Below are 24,137 nucleotides of genomic sequence, written 5' to 3'. Positions count from 1 at the left end.
ATAATTTTTTTTCCTTGATAATGCGTGTGGTGTTTTAATTTGAAAAAGAATAATGATCTAAAAAATTTGAAAAATCTGATTTTAATTAAAAAAAAAATATATATATATATATAATTGCATACTTGACATCTCAGACGACCCCAAGGTTGAAAAACTGCACTAACTACAGCTGAGTTCTATTGTAATCTGAGTAAATACAGGACTGTAAGTTTGAAATCTTGCTCCTAACACTGACACAGTCTTACCTTCCCTTCACTGCTCTGGGTGTTTTTTTTTAGTAAAGCTGACCTCCTGAATGCAGAGTCAGGCCATCAAACTTCTCTCTAATCACATGTTTTCACTCCCTCCTCAGCAGACGCTTACATTTCAGTTTCTCACTAAACGTCTGGTTTCTAACCGTGTGATTACCTGAGTTATTACAGCTGTGCTATACACTGGATATAAACAAGACGTCAGGAGCTGACGCGCTACACTTTATTCCTCCTGCAGCGACTCGTACCTGGAAGGCGCTGCTGGCAAAGCCGAGGCCGAGCTGCCTGCAGACCACCATGGCCTCCATCGTCCCCCAACCCTCGCTGCAAACCGTGCCCCAAACCAGAGAGCCGTTCTTCTCCGCCAGCACCTCCACCCGGCCCTCATACGGGTTACGGCCTCCGCTCAGTCGCAGCTGTGCACACGCGTCAAACACTCATATTAATGCTGACACAGACATTAGAAGCAATAATGTTGATGAAACAAAGCACAGAAGAGCGTGACAGAACACTTTATTCTATAGATGAATTGACAACAATAATGATGTGTTTTAAGTGCAGACTTGTTTGAAATTGCATACTAACGTACTACTCAAAATGAGTATGTAGTACATTCCAATTAGATATTATGGAAAAGTTGAGTATGCAAGAAATACCCTGATGTATATCTTCTTTCTTTCTCTTTTTCACACTAGTCATACTCGACTACCCCATGATGCATTGCGAGCGGAACGTAAAATCGTACTGGGACCGGCTTCAAAGTAAAAGGCTAACATACCCTTTTCAAAATAAAAGCATCTCTTCTTGTCTTCCATTAGTTTTTAATGCTTTTTTTAAACAGGGCTTTTGTTTTGAAGTTAACCCAAAGTTTTGTCAGTAGCACAAAGGCGGGTCTCAGGGAAATCTCCAAAATGTCGGCATGAAATGTGTTTCCTTGAGTTTTATGGATCAAATAACCACATGATGCTAGTCTACTTGGGATATTTAAATATGATTTCAGAACTTTTAAAGGTGGCGAATTAACAGAGATATTTAGTCTCAGTGTGCTTCCGGTTTTTGTCGTTGTCGGTTCAACATACATCTTGGGAAACTTGGAAGTATACTTCAGTGGGAACGGTCCATCCTAATTATACTAATAGTATATAGTAGACAGTATGTACTCATTGAGTGTGTAGTGTGTGATGTTGAACACAGCCATAGCTTCAGTTTGAGGATATTTACATTTAAAACAGGTGAACAACAATCATACGCAGGAGCAGGAAGTTGGCCAAAGTGTTTCTTTTTCCAACTTATCAAAACAAAACAAAGCTTTGTATCTACAGTAATTCAGATACGTCAAATATGTACAGTATCATATTAGTACAGAGAAAAATAAAGGTAAGTGAACCAAAATTCAGGCAAAAATGGTTAATTCTCTACCTTTAAGTGTAGCATTTATTATGTGCTAGTACATACAGTATGTGGTGCGTGTGCACTGACCCTCTCCTGGAAGCCCATGGCGGGGACGTTACACCTGACGGCTGCATCCTCCTCGTGGCTGCAGCCCAACGCCTCCTTGTTGAAGGAACACTCAGTGATGGACTTCTCAAAGCCAGAGCACTGCACCTCATTCATGTGCACTGGACCCATGCCTGGATTAAACAAGACAAACCTCTGCTCAAATGGGTTATTTCTAGCACTTTAGCCAGTTGATGGAAGCAAGACAATCACTACGTATTACTGTTGTAATCATAAGGTTATAGGGTTTGATGAAAAATTTAAGATATCAGTAAGAATTCGATTTCTAGAAGCTAGCGATGACAAAAATGTACTTAAGTGCTGTTTAAGTGTATGATCACTTTTCAGCCAGATAACAACAACAGCAGTAATAATAAATGAATACCACCAAATTGATATACCCCATTTGTTGTAGTGCTAATACAACTTGAAAAATAAAATAAAAAATGAAATAAAAACTAATTTTCTCTTTAAAAAAAATGATAAATCAAGCTTTAAACAAGAGATTCAGTTAAAGGTGCAGTCTGCAACTCTTATAAAAGTGACTTTTTGTTATATTTGCTAACGCTGTCACTATGTAAGGGCAGCTTTACATCAAACTAGTAGTTTGTGTGAAAAAAACAGACTCATTGAGTCCCCCCTGCTGCTCCTGCAGCCTTTGGTAGATTACCAGAATGCACCACGACCGAGCAAAAAGAACCAATCAGAGCCAGGATTGTGTTTGATGGACTGTCTGACAGCTGTTGCTCACAGTCCCCACCCCTTTCCCGGGGCTGGAGCGCCGTCTTTTTTACAGTGTATGGTCTGGAAGAGTAGAAGATGGAATTAGCAACTTTTCTGCTTGAAAGGTATTTACTGCTGCTTGATTTAAATTATGTTTGTTTTGTAATTGTTATACTAGAACTCTGTAGTGCTTGTGTTGTTCATGTGCGCAGCAGCCTCCGTTTGGGCTGCTGTAAGTGACACTGTGTTGTTGCTGCTGCTGAGGTGTGTGCACATAAAGAGAGAGAGAAGCGTTGCAGTAATAAGCTTTTAACAGAGCATGTTATATTACTGTGATGTTGCTGTCGGACTAACGTTAGCTTGTTAGCTCCTCTGAGGGAGGGGCTTTGGAAAGTTTGGAGGCAGGGCAAGAGAGCAGCGGGGAGGGAGGGGGAGAGAGGGATCTGAGAGTGGCGGACTGCACCTTTAAGTGAAGTGCAGTCAAGTTAGTCTGCACAAGTTTGACCACAAATGCTTTGGTTCATTCCCCCTTTATACTCAAAGCAAAATTGATCATTGTTATTCTAATTTCCGCATTTTTCTCATCTAAAAAACAAAAGCTGAACCTTACACTTCTAGAAAAAAAATAAATCAGTCATAGTTTTAAAAAAAAATAAATGCAAGTCAGTCAGTCTGTGTGACATTTACAACTGCACATGAAAGTGAATGACACTACAGGTAGAGTTAACCTGTGACGACATGCAGACACGGTAAAAAAAAAAAAAAAAGCAATTCTGGACAGAAATGTCAAATTTTTTAATATCGTCACAAAAAAATCAAGATAAATGATTAAATTACATATATTTTTCCCCAGCCTTATTAGTGATTTATATTCATAGATGATAAACACTGTAGTGGTGCATTGTAAGAGCCCGGCTACTATTTCCATCCCACTTAAGGTTTATTAGGAATGAGAGAAAATCATTAAAACGAGACACCAAGGAAAGATCATGGTGTAAAACCAGCATTCCTCTCTTTTTTAAAAACATCCCCTCTTACGTGAGTGGAATGTCTTTACGAAGAAGGGAAACACCTTTTCCTCTTCAGCACACGGACAACACGTGAGCGTTGGGCTGTAAAAGCATCGACATCCTTGTTTTCTAATTCCCAGCTGGGGATGACATTACGGTCACCCTGCTGTTAAAGGGTAAAAACGACTATTCAGTAGATACAGAGGCTTCCAACTGGAGCTTTTCAGAATAAAATACCCACAGGGTTGCAGGGTTTATTGGGAATTTGGCTGCAGTTTGTCCCCCAAAAAATGAAAGAAACAAGAGAAATCCTAAAAAGAAGCTAATCCTTTAAGGTGTGTAAAACTAAAAGCCTGCAGGCATGCAATGTCTTAAAAAAGGTTACACAACACATCTTTTGAATCCAATGAGGTGGAAAATCCTTCTGGTGGCTGGACTCAACACATGTTACTCAGATTATTAACCAATGCCTAACATTTGGTTGACTTTGGATCTAGTTCTACGCTTCCTGTTCATTCCTTTCTGTTATTCCTGATGGGAATCCCATCTCTGCACACTGAGCGTCTGGATGAACAGTTAAGCGCTACCTTGTCCCAGGCGACCCCCAGACAGAGCCTCTTTGGCCGTGCCAAAGCCGAGCTCCCGACACACCACGGTGGCCGACAGCAGGCTCCAGTTATCGTCACAGATGGTGCCCCACTCTCCGTTTTTCAACACCTCCACCCGGCCCTCGCCCACGATGGCCCCACCACGGAGACGAACCAGCGGTTGCTGAGAAGCACAAGCAGAAAAGCTGAGAGTCAGAGGTGAGACCGCATGCAGACCAGCAGTCAGACTGGGTGGCTGGATGTTTATAGAAGACGCTTTAATGCGGCTCTCCCATTAACTGCTCGGATGTACTGGAAGTGTTTAATCTTACTCGTAAACACAGAAGAAGCAGCGTTTTATCTATGTGTATCCACAGAATGAAACTCTCTGTGTGGCACGTCTCCTTAGCATTAGCATTACACTTTTGAATCAACCGCACTCACACACACACACGTACAATTTAAAAAGGCAAAAAGCTTTATTTTGAAGGACAACAAAAAGGCAAAACATGAGGTTTGAATAAAGTCTCATTAAAAAACAACCCTGGTCCCCATGTGTTAGCCTTAGCAAGTCTGCTTCACAGTTGTAAAAATCCAATAAATGCAGCCTCACAGTGTTCCTGGTTAAATCCAGTGTAGTAAATGCATTATTGTGATAAAGTAAATTTAATAAGATTTGACTTTTGTTTGATAGATTAAAAAATCTCGGTGGAGAATTTAATTTCAAAAAGCAGTGTGTTTGCACCACAATAAAAGGTCAGTAGGCCTCCATGTCACTTTTTAAAATTAATTTATCTACTTTCTGTCTCATGTCATTCCTCATTTCTCATTCTTGGAGAGCACCTTGATTTTGTTGTATATGTTTTACAGTGACAATAAAAGCTTCTTTTCTATTCTGCTCTTACTTTGAAGGGAGGTTTCCACTCAGATTTGATCGATTGTTAAAGGATGAAAGGTCCTTTAATGCGTTTAGACAGCCATTAAGCTATGCTCCCAAGTCAATTAAGGACCTTTTGTCTTGTTCGAAAACAAGCAGGAGAGAAAATCTAAATATCTACAAGCTCCGTCTGACTCCACCTCCATAGGTGGCGCTCTATCCTTTTTTTAAAAAAAAAACCTGTTGACCCACAGTGGTAGATTGATTTTTCTCCTTTACATGTATTATAACATGTTAAAGCTGCAGTTTGTATGTTTATTTTTGGCATCATTTGGTCAAGAATCCATTATCATCTTTAAGCATGATTATATTCTAAAGTGTTCTGAGTGGACAGTGATTCTCTTCTCCTTTTCCTGGCCCTGTAAATGAAGTTTATAAATCCAAGAGCGTGACGCTGGATGTCAGCCAATCAGAGATATTTCTACTAACATGTGTGCTCCATGAGCAGTTTTTGGAGCTACTATTGGCTGCTTGACTGAAGTCAGGCGAGTTCAAGTACCATTGGTAGTAAAAGTGTAATGACGGACGTCCCAGCAAAAGTCTCCATCGCGGGGTTAGACACAACAGTTCCACGGCAAATTAAGAGGAAAAAGGCAGACTGGGGTGGAGAAGCAACAGTTTAAAGCCACAAATATACTGAGGAGCAACGGACCGCTTTGTGTCCTCGTGGATCCCTGCACGGTCCGCCCCACACACACACTGGTGTTAGAGGGAGAATGATAACAGACGGGATAAACCAAGGGAAGCTTATTCAAGGTGAATTCCTTTTGCAGTCTGGATGCGGAGTGATGGTATGCATACTAAATTAGGTGCATGCGCGCATAGGCTCAGTGCAAAACAACCAGAGAACTGCACTGTACTAGCATCTGCACGCGATTGAAACACTTGTGTTTTCGTATAAAAAACAACACAATACCATTGTGTTGCGTTGTTGATTGCACAAATAGGAGTACCAACAATCCAGGACTTAAATTGTACAACATACCGGCTGGTGGGTGCCCTATTCAGAGAACTAGACGAGACTTATGGTTGCGTGCCATCGAACAGAGGCTGACAGCTGACGTATCTGACACATTGCACACGCGCACACACACGCACAATGGATCTATAACACAAAATAAAGTCCATACATTTGTCACTGGTCTCTATTGAGAAAAAAGTCCCTAAGGGTGTTCAAAAAAGACACCAATATGAGAGGTTCAGTTTCGGTTTCAAAATGGAGTGGGGAGACGATTCTATAAACTGCAGCTTTAAGCTTCTTCAGCAGAAATTTGGTTTCCTCGTCTGTTTAAAAGTGCATCTTGAGGTTTTCGCCTCACCATCAATCTGCTTCTTCTTGGCAGGGATGGAGAGCATGAACAGAATGCTGCATCGGACTGAAAACAAGCGAAGGTGTTAAATGCAGTTGCACTCATAGCTTGATTTTCAATCATTTTATCAAGGTGTGTTCAGGCCACAGTTTAGTCCGTTAGATTATTATTGCCACAAAGATTTTAGTAAGCTACAGTCTTGTAGCTAGGTGATAGGGATGAAAGACACATATTTTTTGTTTTATATTTAATTTAGAAATTGAATTAAATAAAGTTAAAAGCATTAAAAAAAGTTTGAAATTATTTTACATTTTCATTTTATTTTTTACGTAAAATCTTTATAACCCCAATCCTTTTTCTAAGCAGGGTAATATTTTATTATGATAAATAGTATTATAATTATAATAATAATAATAATAATAATAATAATAATAATAATAATAATAATAATAATAATAATTATTATTATTATTATTATTATTAATATTATTAATATTATTAATATTAATAATGATGTTTTTAACTGTAGTTTAATTCCCTCAGAGTTTGTCTTGTTTCTTTCCTGAAACAGTAAAAGTTGAATGTTAGTAAAACGACTGTGATGAAATCCTCACTAAAGCAGGAATAGCTTCCCTTCATCACTGAGCAGCTACATTACATCACTGGTGTCCTAACATCCAGCTGAAAACCGTCATGTCAGCTTAGTTTTTAACACACCATCCATCCATCCATCCATCCATCCATTCAACCTGCTGCAGTTACACACGATGAGTCATCACCTCCTGTCTGAAGGCTTTCCTAAACCCAGTCATTGGAGTGGGAGCGAAGGCTCTGCCCGCCACACAGCTGACCACCACAGGAAGTCCTCCACTGCAGGTCTCGTTGGACTTCTGTGAGATGACCTGGCCCAGTTTACAGCTGGACAGATGTGCTTCAGAGCCTGTGCAGTTGACGGAGTAATCCCAGTACTGGGGTTTTCTCCTCCGAGCAAACATCCTGCAAGGAACAGAAACACAGTCAGGAGTGTTTGGACGGATTTAGGCTAAAAAATTCTTAGCATATTTCAGCAGATTGGATTGGTTTTTAAACAATCAGTTGATCTTTCTTTGATGAGCACTTACTACACTTGCTTAATTAATGCAATTTAATGTCGCACAAAGAATTTGAAATCCAAAAACATATCTCTTCACACACACTCACATATCTGCACACACACAACTACTGAAATATAAAGCACAGAGTAAAAAATGAGTAAAAAGTGTAAAAAAAAAATGACTTAAATTATTATTAAATACAATTTTATTTGACATGTTTTTGCTGCTGGAACACTATAATGTCCTGCAAGAGTTAATATTATATATTATCTTCAAACACTGAGAGTGTTTTACTAGTGGCTTAAAGGTAAAAAGAAAATGGCTAAACAAGAGGTCAAGGGTTCAAATCCCGGTCCACACCTATACGCATGTAAAAGGCTGTGTTCGAAATGGCATACTAAGTGTGTTCACATTAGATAGTATGGAAAGATTGAGTATGCGAGAAATACTCGGATGTATACTATATCAGGACATTTTTGAAGTATGCACGGTGGGCACACTAGTCATACTCAACTGCCCCATGATGCATTGCGAGCGAAACGTAAAATCGTCCCGGGACCGGCTTCAAGCTAAAAATCATTCATCCTTTCAAAACAAAAGTGAGAGAAGTTTCTTTTATTTCTGTATTTTTCAATGTTAGTCTCTGGTAGGCTCTGACACTCTGAACTGCTGGACTGGATCATGGTGATAAATCAGCCAAAATTGTTGGCACCTGCCTCCCCATTGTCCGTACCCTTTCCCTGAGCCCAAAAAGACTCCCAAAAATCTCTGTACACACACACACACTCTTGCTTCTGGTTCTCACCTGTGTGTGAGCTGTTTGCAGGAGCAGCAGGCCTGTTAAAACGTCCCTTATGACTAATTAGTATAAATTACATTGAGAAATAGTATTAATCTTGCCATCTGTCCTCTGAGCTGTTCAATTAAAAGATCCAGAAGAAGGTAGAGAAAACCTTCCTAAAGCATTTCTTCTTGTCTTCCATTAGTTTTGTACAAATTCTGTTTGTAAATAGGGCTCTTGTTTTGAAGTTTGAACGGTGCATCTCCAAAAATCTCCAAAATATTGGCATGAAATTAGTTTTATGGATGAAATTTGACCACATGTTGATATTCTACTTGGTCTTTTTCTCGCTTAAAATACTTTCAGAACTTTCCAAGGTGGTGAATCAATAGAGATATTTAGCCTCAGTGTGCTTCCGCTTTTTGCCGTTGTAGGTTTGAAAGGAATCTTGGGAAACCTCAAAGTATACTTCAGTGAGAATGGTCATAATCCTCATCATACTTTAAATAGTAGACAGTATGGTCTTATTGAGTTTGTAATGTATATACAGACAGTGTGCCATTTCCAACACAGCCAAAGTGTCTCCCAATGGTAGAATAGTGTAGCTTAGCATGATAGCTCTGTAATCATTATGCTGCGTTCACGCCGGATGCGTCACGAAATGTTCGTTCGACCAGATTACATACAAAGTCAATGGATAGATGCGTCCCAGATGCAAAATCTTTCCTGTGTGTCAATGCGGTACGATTTGCACGTCAACAGCGTTGGTCGTGCGAGCACGCTCCCGATCTTTCGTCATTTTCGTCAATATTGAACTCTTGCGACTGTTTCGCATGACGAAAGCCAATCAGAGTCTTTGTTGACGATGACGTCAGGCCATCAACAGGGACATCGGTCTGTTCACCCATTCAACCATGGAATAGAAGCTGTGTGTGAACACCTGGAGCTGTATGACACGGCCTTTATAACCGGGACTGGACTAGGAAGGATTTGGCGTGGAGGAGAATCAGCGAGGAGTTGGTAGTAGCAGGTAAAAGTTCTCTCTGTAGTTTTCATCTTTGAAAGTCGGCACTGAGCTAGGATAGCATTAGCCACTAATCACACCGACTTTTTTCACTGGTGGTTTATGTTAATGAGAGGAGAAAAAGAAGCACAGCTCCTCGCTTCAGCAGGCAGTGAAACTCACCAAGTTGGATGTGTCGCTGGTGGGCGGTGCTTCGCTTCAAATCCGCATGTGAAGCGAATGGGGACATTTTTTGATCCTGCAAAACCTGCGGAACGTTTAGAGCGGCAGGTGCGTCCAGTGCCGCAGAAGACGCATTCGGTGTGAACGCAGCATTAGTGTGTGGTGGTGGCTGATCTTGTAAATCACTTTGGGACAACTTTGTAATTAAAGCTCTAAATAAATCAAGTCCATTTTACATTATCGATGAATGGGGGTGAAACCAGAAAGTGTTTAGTAGTAGCTGGAAAATCTGGATAAAATATTGGATTAGGAAATACACCGTAGTATCCAGAACCATTAAATGGAGCGTATGGTTGATTTAAGGCAAACAGCAGGAGAGTTCTGAGTTTGCTATGTGAACTGCAACAAACTGGGGTTAATGAGGCTGCCTGAGTCCTGCTGGGTGGCTAACGTCCCGTCCTTCAGTAATTACACATCATCAGATGTATTTAATGAGAGTCATTTGCTAAACACCATGTTGTGTCCTGGTGTCTCACATGTGCAACGTGCTTAGAAAAAAACGAATAATCCAGGATGAGCAGCATTGGATCGTATGTGCTTTATCCTCAAAGAAATTCTAATCCTCCTGATGAGAAGCTAATGTAGGAATGCAGGGACCACTGACCAAAGCACAGTAGACCCATTGGCTCCAAAATGAACCCTCAATCTCACAGCATTTACAGTATTTAATGATACTGTTATGATGATTCGCCACCAGAATCATTATAAATAATTAATAACAACTTTAATCCTGATTCCATTTGAGCTGATCTATGTGGCATAACAAACAGCCAAGGGGGGGTTACAGATGATGACTGACCTCAGAGTTTATGAATGGACTTTAGAAGATACTGCATGTTTAAAGCTGAATAATGAAACTTTGTCTCTAATTAGGGTAAAAAATGTCATTTTCATCCACTTTTAGCCTAAAACACAGATAACACCGCCATTTTGGAGATTTCAACCAATCAGCATTGTTGTGTCATAACAATTACTCTTACTCCAATATTCAGCATTATATAATATATCTATAGCCAAAGATCATGATGTCCAGGCTACTGGAGTGTAAATTAAAAACAAAAAAAGAAAGTCTAATTTAGTTTGTTTAAAAAAAAGTATTGTTTATTATTAGGTATACTAAATTATGATTAAAAAAAATTGTTGACAAAAACACAATTAATTATTACAAAATCAAAAACCAAAATAAATACAATGTAAGATAATCACCAATGCAATGCAATATAAGTCACTCATGAGGTTAATTATATAATATATAGAATTGATCTACTTTTATTTCATTTTCAAAATATAATACCTATTTCCACTAAAGGCTACCTATTGTGAATTTGATTTAATTACACGCTCCATTAAAAGATCATACATAATACAAGAGGCTATAATACTGCATGTTCAGGAAGGAAAAAAAAAAAGATTGTTTATAAAGTACTTTTACCAACATAAACGAAGCAAGCCATCACTTGCTTAGATAGAAGCTGCTGTACCATCATCAACCCATAATGCTTTGCTGTGATTCATGATGGCGAATCACAGAATTTATGAAGCCCATCGTCTTACATAAATAAATACATACAATAAAAGGATCAGATTGCATATTTAGGTTCACAGATTGTCTTTTTTAGGCCAAACTTGTAAAATCAATGGAGAGTCCTTTTGAGTTGCTTTTTTGAACAAATGTGCATATAGTTTGTTAATTAGAAATACATAAATCACATTTGATGTTGCGCTGGACTACATGCAGTACAGGTGGCATTTAAATATAAAACAATGGAAGCTATCAACAATTTAAAAAACAAAATGTTAGTATAGGGCACGAGGCCAGAAATAGTTTTTTCTCAATAAGGCAGTTCTCAATCTAGAGATTCTTAGTTTTTAGTCCTTTAGTAAAATACATGTATTAGTACATATTTATTACATATCATTTTCTAAAGATTGCTGCTGTGCTCACAAAAGCAGAATTAATAGTTCCTGGAGGTCTACAACATTACATATAAAAAGTTTTTTTTTCATTAAAATTGTTTAATTTTAATGTTTGAATCTGAATTTTTAAACCCAATTTAAAAATAACTGAATTGAAGCACACCGATTGAGCCGTGTGCTGCTTGTCCCACACAGACAGAAAACGCCAAGTCAGGGTTATGAAAGAGGGCTGCAGGCGATGGCTGACACGTAGATGGAAAGTGAAGGCAGCTGCTGTGGTTACCTAAAGGCGGAGGCGTGTCTTGGCCCTCACAGACAGCAAATTCACGGTTAACATGAGCACTAGAAGTTTGATGGAATGCTACCATTAACCTGCGGTCATTTGGCGACGGGCGTCCTCGCGCACGTAGGATTCAGATTGCTCAGTGGCTTTTCCAACGCTACGAAAGCTTTATGGAATGCACTGAACCTGGAGGTTCAGGAGGGAGGAAGTATGAGGTCGTCTGGTATCGGAAACAGTGTTTTAGATGGATAAACAAACAAGAGGCGGTACTCCCATTAATGACCTAATGTGGGACAAAACGTGGGTGATATTTACATACAGATCAATCTATATATCGATAGTATTACAGTACGGAAATTACAAAAAAGAAAAGCACAAATCCAGGTCTGAATCAAATCTACATGGGCCAAATTCAAAGTGTCATGGAGCCACTTTTAATACCTTCAAGTCTCAGGGGGTTATTATATTAAAAAGATATTTGACTTTAAACTCAGCATGAGCTTTTATAAGTTCAAACTGAACATGAAAAATAAAACCAACAATAAAATATGACTTTTCTTTTTGAAAGTGCAAAAACTTAATACCAGACTAACAATTCATCAGTCCCTCAAGGATTTTGCGATGTTGCGATCGCAACTATTAATGCAAAATCAAGCAAACTCCACGAAATCAGTGTACTATGGGCTTTGTGCCATAGACATGTATAAGTAGATGCTGCATTGACTGCTGCCGCCCACTAGAGTGGTGCGTCTACGTAAATTATGTCTATGCTTTCCGCTGCTTGTTTACAAGGAACCTACGAAGAAGAAAATGCCTACCTATCCTGTTTTCAACCATTCAATGGAGTCACGTGTGACAAAAATACTTCACATTTGCTTAAAAAAATATTGGCTAAGGACCGTGCAAAACAGTACCCAACGTTGCTTCATAAGAGTGGAGGTAAACTTTTTTTTGTTCAAAATGCAATGTTATCATTGAGCACAAGTGGAAGTCGTCTATGGACAAGCATTTTGCTTCTGCAAAGCACGTCAAGAGAATGCCAGTGCACAACCCCATGTGGGAGAACATGTTATGCACTTTAAGATTCCTTAAGTTCAATATTGTTTACTGACTTGAACGTCTGATGATCATTTTGATCAAAAACTGTTGCACCTTTTGCATTCAGGGTACGCTCAGTGTCTAAGCTAAAAAAAAAAAAAAAATGCAAGTTTTGCAAAATTGTGTTGGTGTTTGCTTTCCAATAATAAAGTGTATTTTTGGTTAATATGTATTTGTAATTGGTAGAAACAATTAACTTAATTGCGAGTAAAGTATGTTTTAGAGCTGAAAAAAAATCTCACCTTTTGGAAAAATGGCCCGTAAAATCAGGCATTTCAGTCCGCAACAATCACAAAAAATGTCAGCAAAGTCCTGGAGGGACTGATTCATGCCAGTCTGACTCTAGAACCAAACAGCTAATATAAGGTCATTATCATCATGACAACCTTTTCAGAACATCCACACAGTCTACGCGCCATAGACTAGTCATCCTAAGAGTCAATGCAATGACTTTAAATCAGTTTTTTGGAGTAATTTGACAGTGTTTAATAAAAACGAATAGCAGAGAGCAGCAGTGTGTGAATGCCTGAAGCCCGCTCAGTTATTTCCCCAGAAAAATAATACATTTTCATCTATAACCAAGTTTTTTTTAGGATATTAGCTCAAGTAAAGTGCTTAGGTTTAACAGCTAAATAATTCTGGTTTCTTTCATCAGACTACCAGTAATAGAGACGTTTCCACCTATGAGTTTTATTGTGTAAGACTAAAACACGTACAAATAATAATGTGAATCACATCTGTTCTAAAGGCTAAACAGTGGGTGTTAGAAACAGCCATTCTACACCAAACAGATCTGTGCCAGAGCCCTGGATTTGAGTGCTGACAAGGAGGTGTCACTGTGTCAGTGTCCACTTGAGGTTGGAAAAGTAACCCACCAAGGAGGAAAAACGGGTTTAGCACAAAATGAGGTCTCCCAACAGAAATCATGTGCCAACGATGGATAAAACCTGCAGTGAGAGGAAGACTTCACTGACCAGAAGGACGACCAGAGACAAGTTTAGTGAGCAAGGAAGGCAGAAAAGCGCCTCAGGCTTAAAGATGTCCACATATCCAAATGGAAACATAAGTTCCAGGACATTATATCTCAATTTGAAGGGAAATATCATGTTTGAAATAGATGTCAACCCTTGGCCATGTTAAAGAACAAAGCAGGGGCTCATGGCTAACAAGTAATTACCAATTTACAGAGAGGAAACTGGGAGAACTAGCAACCCACTGAAGCACAGCACTCAACTAATGACCAAAGAGTCCCACAATCCTATAAACTCCATTATCATCATTACTCCGACCCTCCACACTCACTTGTATATCCTGGTGTTGTATTTCCTCTCACCGGGAAAGCCGAACATGCCACAGATGACTCTGCTGTTGAACTCGGTCCAGTCTGCGTTGCAGATCTGCTTCCATTTGCCGCCATCCTTCACCTCCACGTATCCTTCGGTGACCGGGATCCGCTTGCGGTAGGATGACAAGATGGCTCGAATACGCACATCCTCAACTTGGATGTCGAGATTCTGTTGGTGAGAAGTCCGACGACATTTTGGTCAAACACATCCAAAGTTTTAAACTGGACAATTGTTTTCTTGTGAGCGCAGGTTCATGTAATAACTTCTCTACTCACTTTAGATATTGAGCTTTGAAGAGTTTGAACCTAATACTAAGGTTTGAGCTGACCCCCGGCTCCATATTTGTACAGAAATCACATAGGACAGTGGACACATGCGCTTGCCAATGTATGCATGATTTTTGCGCATAAGCCATGATTGATGGAGTTATTCTTCGTGTGCATGCCTGTAATCAGCACAGACGTACTCAGCCTATACATGGAAGTCAGTTTAGAAACTGCATTTCTTGAGTTACATAACATACAATCAAAGACTTTCACCCCCCTAAACACACGCACACACGTGTGCTGTAACCACAGGCCGCTCAGTCTGCAGGGCTTGTAAATCACCTCCAGATTGCTTAAACATTTTTACTGCGAAAAACCTTATTTATTCTAAACACCACCAAACGCTGCCTTCACAACTGTTTCAGCCTTTAAAAAGTGAATTAAATGGTCTCCATGGTAACACTTGCATCATACTGTATATGTATATAAGCACATGGGCACTTATGTAAGTGTGCATGAAGGAACGGGCAATTACCAAACAGCAAGTCTTGCTTCCAGATGCCTCGTGGCTTGAGTAGAGCAGGACTTAAACTGCTACTTTGACAGAACTCTACACTCAGCATAGATCTGAGGCCAGTTTCAAATAGACTGTACAAAAAACAACTTTCTGCCCTTGTTGTTAGTCACTGATTAAGAGCATTTCATGCTGGAGTTATGTTAAACTTGAGGTTAAATGTGACCACATGTGCTCGCTGAACTATAATAGGTCAGCTCGGCCTCTTTGCTTTTATTATGAACTTTGTTCAAAGACTCCTTGTTTCTGAAATGCTCATTAGTACTATGAACATTTCTCATATCCTTTTACCTAAACTTACTAGTTCTTCAAATCTGTAGGTTCAGGAAAAAACTGAGGATACCCGTTACATCAGTGCATCTAAATGTCGAAAAGTGATTCAAACAACTGAAGTAAAACTTTAGATATGGCCATTAGTTACTTAGGGATTTATCTCCCTGACTCTCTCACAGAGCTTCATGTGCTACGTGACATCTTGAGCTGAGGGGAGGGAGACGTGGGTGGCTTCCCTCCATAAATGGAACCCGGACATGCTGGACATCAGCTAATGAGAGACAGTGTGGTTTCTTAAACTGAGAGGGGATCTTTAGTCTGTCTATTCTCTGCTATTTTTGCTCACGGGTAACCTACATTAACAGGCCGGTCATAAACCACAAAGTCCAGGCTGTGGAGGATATGAAAGTGCATGAGGGCTGAAATCATGGAGGAGGATAATGACTGGAAATGTGGTGATGACGATCTCGTGGGGATTTACTGAAAATACATCATATGAATGACTAACAGTACAATGAATATCAAGCAGTCCGAATATTATTAAGCAATCAGGATCTCATTGCTTTAACTGCTCCTGATTAATTTCCTGTTTACAGCTCAGACACTCCACACGTTTTCAGACATTAAAAAAACACTCCTAAAGGTGCAACAGGTAACTCTTATAGAAGTGACTTTTTGTCATTTTGCTAAAACTGTCACTATGTAAAGACAGCATTACATGAAACTAGTAATCTGTAAAAAAAAAAAAAACAGGCTAATTAAGTCCTGCCTACTGCTCCTACTGCAAATTGCCAAAATCCAGCGCGGCCGAGCAAAAGAAGAGAATCAGAACCAGGATTGTGTATGATGGACTGTTTGACAGCTGTCGATCACAGCTCCCGCCCCCTTCCTCCTCAGCTGCTGACTAAAAAACTGCCAATACCTCTGTTAGCATCAACAACTTACACAAAGACGACGAGTAAAAAGAGGAAGAAAGAAAATCTAAAAAAGAAAGAATTATAACAGAGCCCGGGACAAGTCGAGAGTCAACATCAGACTGGCTTTTCAGAGGTGGAGGGAACTTCGTGATCTGAAAGGACTCAAAACTGACGCAGAGTTGGCGACTTTTTGTGAGGAAGAAGACTGTGACAAGGTAAGGAGTGTACTCCTTTCCATTAGGGAGCAGCGTTGGGTACATGTTATGTGTACAGTATATATCTTCTGTTTGATTTGTAATTGTTACACTAGTACTCCGTAGTGCATTATATTACTGTGATGTTGCAGTCGGGCAAACGTTAGCTTGTTTCTGATACTAATGCTAACGTTAGTGGTTGGTGTTGTTTTATTAGAGAGTAGCAGACAATATCTTTATGAAGTGACCTGACAGTCTTATCGGTTTTGTTGTGTGGTTTACTGGTCGTTTAGCAATATTCACGCTAGCCTCCTCTGGGGGAGGAACATTGGAGGCAGGGTAGGACAGCAGCGGAGAGGGAGGGGGAGGGATCTGAAAATTGTATGTTCAAATTTAATGCAAAGTCCTCTCTCTCCTCCAAGTTACCGACTGCACCTTTAAATTCAGAACATAGAGAAATGTCTACCATGCGTTTTGCTTCTGTGCCTTTCCTCTGGAATCGGGGTCATTCCCGAATCTGGGGAAAGTCTTTGCGGATGGAAAAGTATCAGCGGTAGGAGGAAAAGTGAGATGGGCTTAAGTTGTTGCAACACAGATCTGATTCACAGGAACATAGTTTCCTCCTCAGTAATGGGATTCTTTGAAAATAAAACACCACTACACTCTGGATGTCCGATTTCATCTCCTGTTCTGCAAAAAAAAAAAGTGTATTATGTTGTTTATTTCCTGCTTAGACCAGATAGCATTGAAACATAAACAGGAAGAAAGAAATTTTCTATGGAGAGGATTTAATATGATGCAATAGAAATATGTGAATAAGTATTGTTTAATAAACGCATAACAAAGCAGTGGTTCACAAGTGGGGATATGTTTATTTCTGGGGTACATGAAGGAACATCACGGTGGACGCAAGTCAAGTTATTTTAGCATAAATACAAGTAAATCATAGATCTCAGAGTGGAGAAACACTTGTTTTAATATCTTGAGGATGAGTATTCGTCTTAGTCAAAATCCAACTTTTCACACACCCTTCACATGCCAATTGCATCAGAGCAGCAATGCAACCCTAAACTGTTTCCAGTGTCTTTTCCAAGAACACTCAGACATAGAAACAGAGGTCAGGACAAACTTTTTCAAAGGACGCCCAACTTCCATTGTTTTTAACTCTATAATAATTAGAAATAAATAAATGAATAAATATTCAAAAACGTATTCTGTCTTCTACTAAAGAAGTTATCAAAGATTAAAACGTCCTCCCAAATGCCCCCCCCCATAATCATCAATTACCATATTAATAATTGGTGATTATGTTAACAAATAAATGTATATATTTTTAATCAGATCTCATATTTCTATCTGCAAATTATGAACCCATTGTTTAGAATTTCTCCAAATTCACAGAAATTAAAGATTTTTCATTTAAAATACCATATATTTATAATAATAATAATAATAATAATAATAATAATAATAATAATAATAATAATAATAATAATAGTTCATTCCCTATAAGAAGGAAACAAACAATTTTTCACCCATTTTTTTTCATGTTTACTTTTACAACCTCTTTGGGGAGACATTCATGAATGGCTTGTCACAAAAATGCCACATCTCAATGAGTTTATGAAAAAAGGTGTCACCAACGGACTCATAATGAACAAACACACCACGAATTCCTGGTCAACAACGTATTCTGACAATTTTCTGTCCACAAATTGAATCATTGCAAGATTAAACCAAATTTCACAGTATTTTTTTCCTATTTAATTTATACAATATTAGAAATCTCTTAAAAAGTCCCTATTTATGACAATCAATTCCCTTGTTGCCTATGTACGATCTGTTTGATAAGAGAAACAAAAAAAACTCTGACAATGCTAACTGCAGACACCACATGGACATGCTAACAGGCTTTGATATTGATGTATTGTTTGTAGTTTCACAACAAGTTTGACCATTCAGCAAACATTATCAGCTTTATTGTTGAGTTTTAGGACTGTTTAGCTGGATAGCTAGTTTTGGCAGCTACTGGGGTTAAAACAAGTTCCTGACCTCAAAATTTCATACAAACTGATATAAAACTGAGAATAAGTGTTGCCAGGTTGAGCTGCTATATCACCACTCAGTAAATGCTCGAATTTGTTAAAATATACAGAAAACCCTTCGGTGTTGGGCCTATTATGCAAATGCAACTGAGTCCACAGAAGTTCTTTTGGAAGGAAAACAAAAAAAAAACAACACAAGAGTCTACATTTGCCAACAACAAAGAAAGTCTGATTTGGACTACAGTAGGAAAAATTGAGAATCAATAAAGGGTGCTATAGGCTATACTGCTAATGGGTTTTAGCTTGGTCTCTTATTAATAATAATGTAAACTATATTCATCACCGTAGTGAAATTGTTCTCAGCATTTTACCCATACTCCCCTTGGGACAGCAGTGGGCTGTCAATTCATTCTCAGTAAGAGAACTTGCATCGTTCTTATTGGACAATGTAGCAAATGCATGTCCAACTTAATCAAGTTGATCAATAAATGCGACCACAGAAACCCTCTCCTGCTGCATTCCTCTTGTGATTTCTGCTATGAGATCCACCCTGATGCTACAGAGCTGCCTGACACTCCTCAGTACAGTAGAGACAATATCTGCCAATAGCGCTCACGCAGCACAGGGAACATATGGTTTCAATGGAGGTCTTCGACATCTCTCCTCTAGCAGAAATCCCCATTCGTCCACAACAAAATCATGAAACTCTGGATTCAAAGTGGAAAATTTGTCCTTGGAACAATTTCCAACCCTTTTTTCCATCCAGTACAAAGTCCAATTTAAAAAAAACAATATGAAAATCAACAAGTCAACCGAGCAGCATGCATTTTTTCACTCAGTATTTTCTCGACTTAAAGAACGTTGACTTGCGGTTCAGAGTTCCTCACCTAAAAGCCATAAAAACACCGCCTTTGTTAGCAAACTGGAAACAGATGTTTAGTGAAGTGGTAGCAACTGAGCCGAAACAGGGTGTAAATTACACAATGACCGAATGGAAATTAGGAAAGTTTATGTGGCATTTCAGCTCAAAGGACATTAAGACACAAAGAAAGCAAACACAGGCTTGGTAGTGATTACAGGGTACCAGGATGTGGCTGGTGGTTTAGATTGTCAGCTAGCATAAAAGCTGTGCAGGTGAAGTAATGACTCAGGGAAAAGGTGAGGAGGCAAATATGACAAAACCCTACAAGTATATGCATTTGTAATCAATTGCTATCTATCTAATTAATTATTGACTATTTCCGAGGGTATGGGAAACGAGCTGGACCACTAGAGCAATGGGAGCAGCCTGGTCTTTTGGAACATGCCTTCTTATTCTTATCTAATACCTGCTATCCACACAGAGCAGCATACACCTTGAAAAAGACACTTCTTCATAACACACTGTGACAGTGAAATAACAGCAATGCATGTTGGGAAAATGGCAAGCTGAAGTGTGCAGTTTCTAGCTTTATGGCAGCGTTCTACTCAGATATTATAGGTCAATAACATCTGTATGCATTGCATCAAATGGGTATTTTCTGGTAATGGGAGCTATTCAATCTGCAATACAACACATGCTGTAAACTTGACTTTAGACTTTTTCAAAGGGGACGATCTGGGTTGGATGTGAGTGACATCACCACCAAGCTCTAGCCACAAACAAAAACACTAACATGTCAGACTCGTCAAAGGTAAAAAGTTAGACATTTAATGTCCACAAGATTCTGGCACGGTCTTTAAAATCTCTGTGTTGTGAAATGTATGATATTGTCCTAAAACATACAGGTCTGTTTCATATACAGTAGCTATTTCTATTTCAAGAGATGAAGTCTGTCAAATTGCTTGATTTCACTTGATTTTGTTTGAACAAATAGTAATGATCATTTTAATAAAATCCTTTTAACAAAATTTGTATTTCCGTTTCAGGAAGTATATTCTGTCATTTCTTTCCACTTTCCGAATTCATGAAAAATTAGAGGCCGTGAATATGTGTAACACAAGAATTCAGAGAAACATCTTCAAGTTGGTTTATCCATTATTAGAAAAGTTGCCATGAAAATGACAGCCTTTGGAAGAAATATGAAATAGCTACTGCACAGACTATCGAACAAAACAAGCCATAAAGGATGTGAAGGAGCTGCTCTTCAGTTTCAGAAATGTTATTGCAGTTCTCCTCTTCACATTAAAACAGCTCTTTGTCGAATATGCCTTAATGGCAAAAACATTTCTAGGATTCAATTTCGTATTATCTGCCATATAAACTTTGGTTATCGGGTCAATTGGAAAAACATAAAGGTGAATTAGAGATGTAAGAAATCCCTTTGAAGGTAGCTCTGCTCCAGTCTGATGCTCTACCACAAGGTTAGTAGATCTGACATTTCTCTGTTATTTTCAGAGTCTCCAGAGGCTAAACATCCTACCCACCATGCAATGTGGGAATGTGATGCCTCTGGGCGAGAACCTCAGTGCAGCTACAGAAACATCTACCAGCAGCTACGTGAGGAGAAATGATCGAGTGGTTAAAATCCTTTTGAGGCTGCGAAACCATGCACGGCCACGGTACAATCTCGCTGGAGGGCAGAAAGGGAAATTTATGGCTCTCAACGTGTTTCAAGGTTTACTGGGAGAAAGTGAAACATTTGACCTTAGGGCTTCGGAGGGGAAAAGATAATAAGAGGTGTAAACTCCGCTTGGGGTGACTTCATGGCTCCTTGTAATCTTCTTATGTGTAGGGAATGCTGTACCGATCGAATAAAGGGAATGGAAATAAAAATGCTAATACAGAACAGCTCCACTGTGGTCATACTCCCTATGGTGAGATTTAATAACTGTCCAAACCAGAGCATGAATCTAGGGAATCCAGGAATGACGGAAAGGTGAGTAGATCTTCTGCTACTGTAATCCTCATAATTTGCTCCCACTACACGCTGAGCTACTGGAAATCCACAGATTTCATGAAATTTTAATAATCAAAATCAGAAGTACTTTATCTATCCCAGGGGGAAATTACTTGCATTACAGCCGCGAAGAAATATTACAAATAAAATGAATAAACACTAAAGAAAGAAAGAAAGAAAGAAAGAAAGAAAGAAAGAAAGAAAGAAAGGTGAATACTTAAGTAAAAGACTGTTAATTAAAAAAGATTTAAATACACACACATTACAGTAGTAAAAAATAAAACAAGGGAACTAATAATAAAACAAATATACTGTATTAATAACACAGATATTTACAACAATCAAAGCTGACAGGTTACAGTGATGAATTGTAAAGTTTGATCACTATAGGCAGGAATGATTTCCTGTGGCATTGTGTGCAGCACCGTGGAGGGATCAGCCTGGTGCTGAAGGTGCTCCTGTGACTGACCAGCACATCATGGAGTGGATGGGACCCATTGATGAAGATGGCCTTCACGTGGAAAGGGTCCTCCTCTCTGTCACCACTGTTAGAGAGTCCAGTTTAACACCCACAATGTCACTGGCCTTGCGGATGAGTCTGTTGAGGGTGATGGCGTCTGTGACCTTCAGTCTGCTCCCCCAGCAAACAACAGCGTAGAGAATTGCACTCGTCACCACAGACTCGTAAAACATCCTCAGCATTCTTTTGCAGATGTTGAAGGACCTCAGCCATCTCAGAAAATGGAGGCAGCTTTGGCCCTTCCAGTAGAGTGTTTTTCCCCCAGTCCAGATTATTGTCAATCACCACTCCCAGGTATTTGTACTCCTCTACAATGTCCACACTGACCCCCTGGATGGAGACAGGGCGGACCAGCCTCTTGGTTCTCCTCAGGTCCACAATCAACTCCTTAGTCTTTGCCACATTGAGCTGTAGATGGTTCAGCTCTGCACTCCATGTGACAAAGCTGTCCACAGCAGCCCTGTACTCCACCTCGTCCCCCTCCCTGATACATCCAACCACTGCGGAGGCATCCGAGAACTTCTGCAGATGACAGGTGTCAGTGCAGTAGTTGAAGTCAATAATAATAATACAATAATACAATAGGATATTGGTGAGGTTCCACTTTTTGACTCCTGTCAGCTCCCTGAGTTATTTTACTCTTTGTGTCATCAAGCTAGTGAAAACATTTTCTCAGAAATGTTCGTTTATGTTGATTATAATACCATCACACAGTTGCTGTAAATTTTCGAATGTTCCATTTAGCCACATCCAAAACTGGGGAGTTTCCCTGTTGAAAGAAGTTCAGATGATGAAACATTGTGCTCGTGAAGGGATGAAAGTGGTCAACAACAATCCTCATGACTCAGCAACAATGCTTAGGGTAGGCTGTGATGTCCAAACCTTCACTCTGATGATACAGAAAGACCCAAAATCCATCCATCCATCCATTTTATGACCTGCTTTCTCCTTTTTTCAGGGTCACGGGGGTCAACTGGTGCCTATCTCCAGCTCTCATTGGGTGTTAGGCGAGGGTACACCCTGGACAGGGCGCCAGTCCATCGCAGAGTACCCAAAATGTTCCAAGTAAATCATCCCCACACTGTTCCACCAGTAGTAGCCTGAACCGTTGAGCCAAGGCAGCATGTATGCATGCTTTTTACGATATTCACACCAAATTCTGAGCAAACTTCTGAATATGGCAGCAAAACTCCAGACTTATCAGACCAGCATCTCTTCTCCAATCGTTGATGATTGAATTTGGGTGAGCCTTAGTTTCAGGAGTGACACACAGGAGCAAGTCTGGAGTGGCCATAGACCACTTATATATATACTAGACACATTTTCAGCACACAGGGAATGTGCTCTGCAAGCTGCTCACTTCTCCCTGCTGCATTGACTGTGCTCCACTCTAGCACTTCTATCAAATTGTCACCTAGTTCATGGTCTTGACCAACTACAAACTAGGGCTTGGGCTGCACTAGGGGTGGCCAATGTACCAATGTGATTCTGGAGTCAACCTCTGGCCACTGCACTGTTATTGTCTTCAGTTCTGATGATGCGACCCACCTGCTTCAAGGTTGGGCGTGTTGTGTCTCAGATACTGTATGGTTCAAACCAGCAGTCCTTTTAGTTCCTGTTGCTTTTCTACCAGTCAAATAATCTAAAGCTGGATAATTTTTGAACACATTTTATCAGTTTGGTTCCAAATGGACTGAACCCAAACAAATCCAACCATTTTCGCAAGGAAGAAAACGTGGAACCATTTTTTTTTTTCTTGCCTTAATTTTAACACCTTCGTGTAAAAATATTCTGGTTTATTAAACAATGTCGTCCCTGAAATATTTGAAATGAGATCCTGAAATGCAAGATGACACAAAAACACATTAAAGTGAAAAATAGATGAACTAAGTTGCCACATCAGCATTTTGCCCAACAGTGACATCATCTTCTACTTAAAAATCAATATTACAGCCTCCTTCTATACCATTTCTAAAATCCTTTCAAATCATTAGGCAAGAAAAACAAAATCTCCACTATGCTTAACTTTAAAAATAAGAATACATAACTAAGAGTATTTCCCCGTTTTTGACCATTCCTCCAAGGCTTCTGAAGCTGAGAAAACTGACGACATTTCATCATCTAATATGGATAAACAGAAGAACTGACTGGGGGTGCTGCCAAAAATCACATTTCATAAACCCTGAAATCTATTAATATTGAAACTTGTTTCAAAGCGGAATTAAACGCATGTGTGAGATGGAAGGACAGGTCTACGAGATCTTCTACAGCCTCTTTGAATAAACAGACATAGTGGAACAGACTGGGTTAGTTTGTGTCGTTTACTGTTCAAAACTAAAATTAATGTAGACAAAAACAAACCTCTGACCGCAAAGGAACAATACAGAAT

General features: G+C 39.4%; 2 protein-coding genes across 2 annotated transcripts in view; both read right to left on the bottom strand.

The window, feature by feature from the left end:
- Window positions 1-129, bottom strand: part of sfrp1a (secreted frizzled-related protein 1a) — a 7,535-nt gene extending 7,406 nt beyond the window's left edge. Inside the window, exon 1 of the mRNA XM_028456942.1 lies at window positions 123-129. Within this exon, the coding sequence (XP_028312743.1) occupies window positions 123-129 (7 nt within the window). The remainder of the gene's footprint in view (window positions 1-122) is intronic.
- Window positions 130-269: 140 nt separating this feature from the next.
- loxl2b (lysyl oxidase-like 2b) overlaps window positions 270-24,137 on the bottom strand; it is a 32,995-nt gene continuing 9,127 nt past the window's right edge. Inside the window, exons 4-8 of the mRNA XM_028457664.1 lie at window positions 14,037-14,248; window positions 7,095-7,311; window positions 4,069-4,252; window positions 1,731-1,882; window positions 270-667 (exon numbers count right to left, since the gene is read on the bottom strand). Coding sequence (XP_028313465.1) covers window positions 428-667; window positions 1,731-1,882; window positions 4,069-4,252; window positions 7,095-7,311; window positions 14,037-14,248 — 1,005 coding nt within the window. The 3' untranslated portion in view covers window positions 270-427. The remainder of the gene's footprint in view (window positions 668-1,730; window positions 1,883-4,068; window positions 4,253-7,094; window positions 7,312-14,036; window positions 14,249-24,137) is intronic.

The sequence above is a fragment of the Gouania willdenowi genome, chromosome 9 (genome assembly GCF_900634775.1).
Source record: "Gouania willdenowi chromosome 9, fGouWil2.1, whole genome shotgun sequence".
NCBI classification, from domain to species: domain Eukaryota; kingdom Metazoa; phylum Chordata; class Actinopteri; order Blenniiformes; family Gobiesocidae; genus Gouania; species Gouania willdenowi.
Note: the sequence above shows the minus strand (reverse complement) of the source record. Positions and strands in the feature narration are given on the sequence as shown.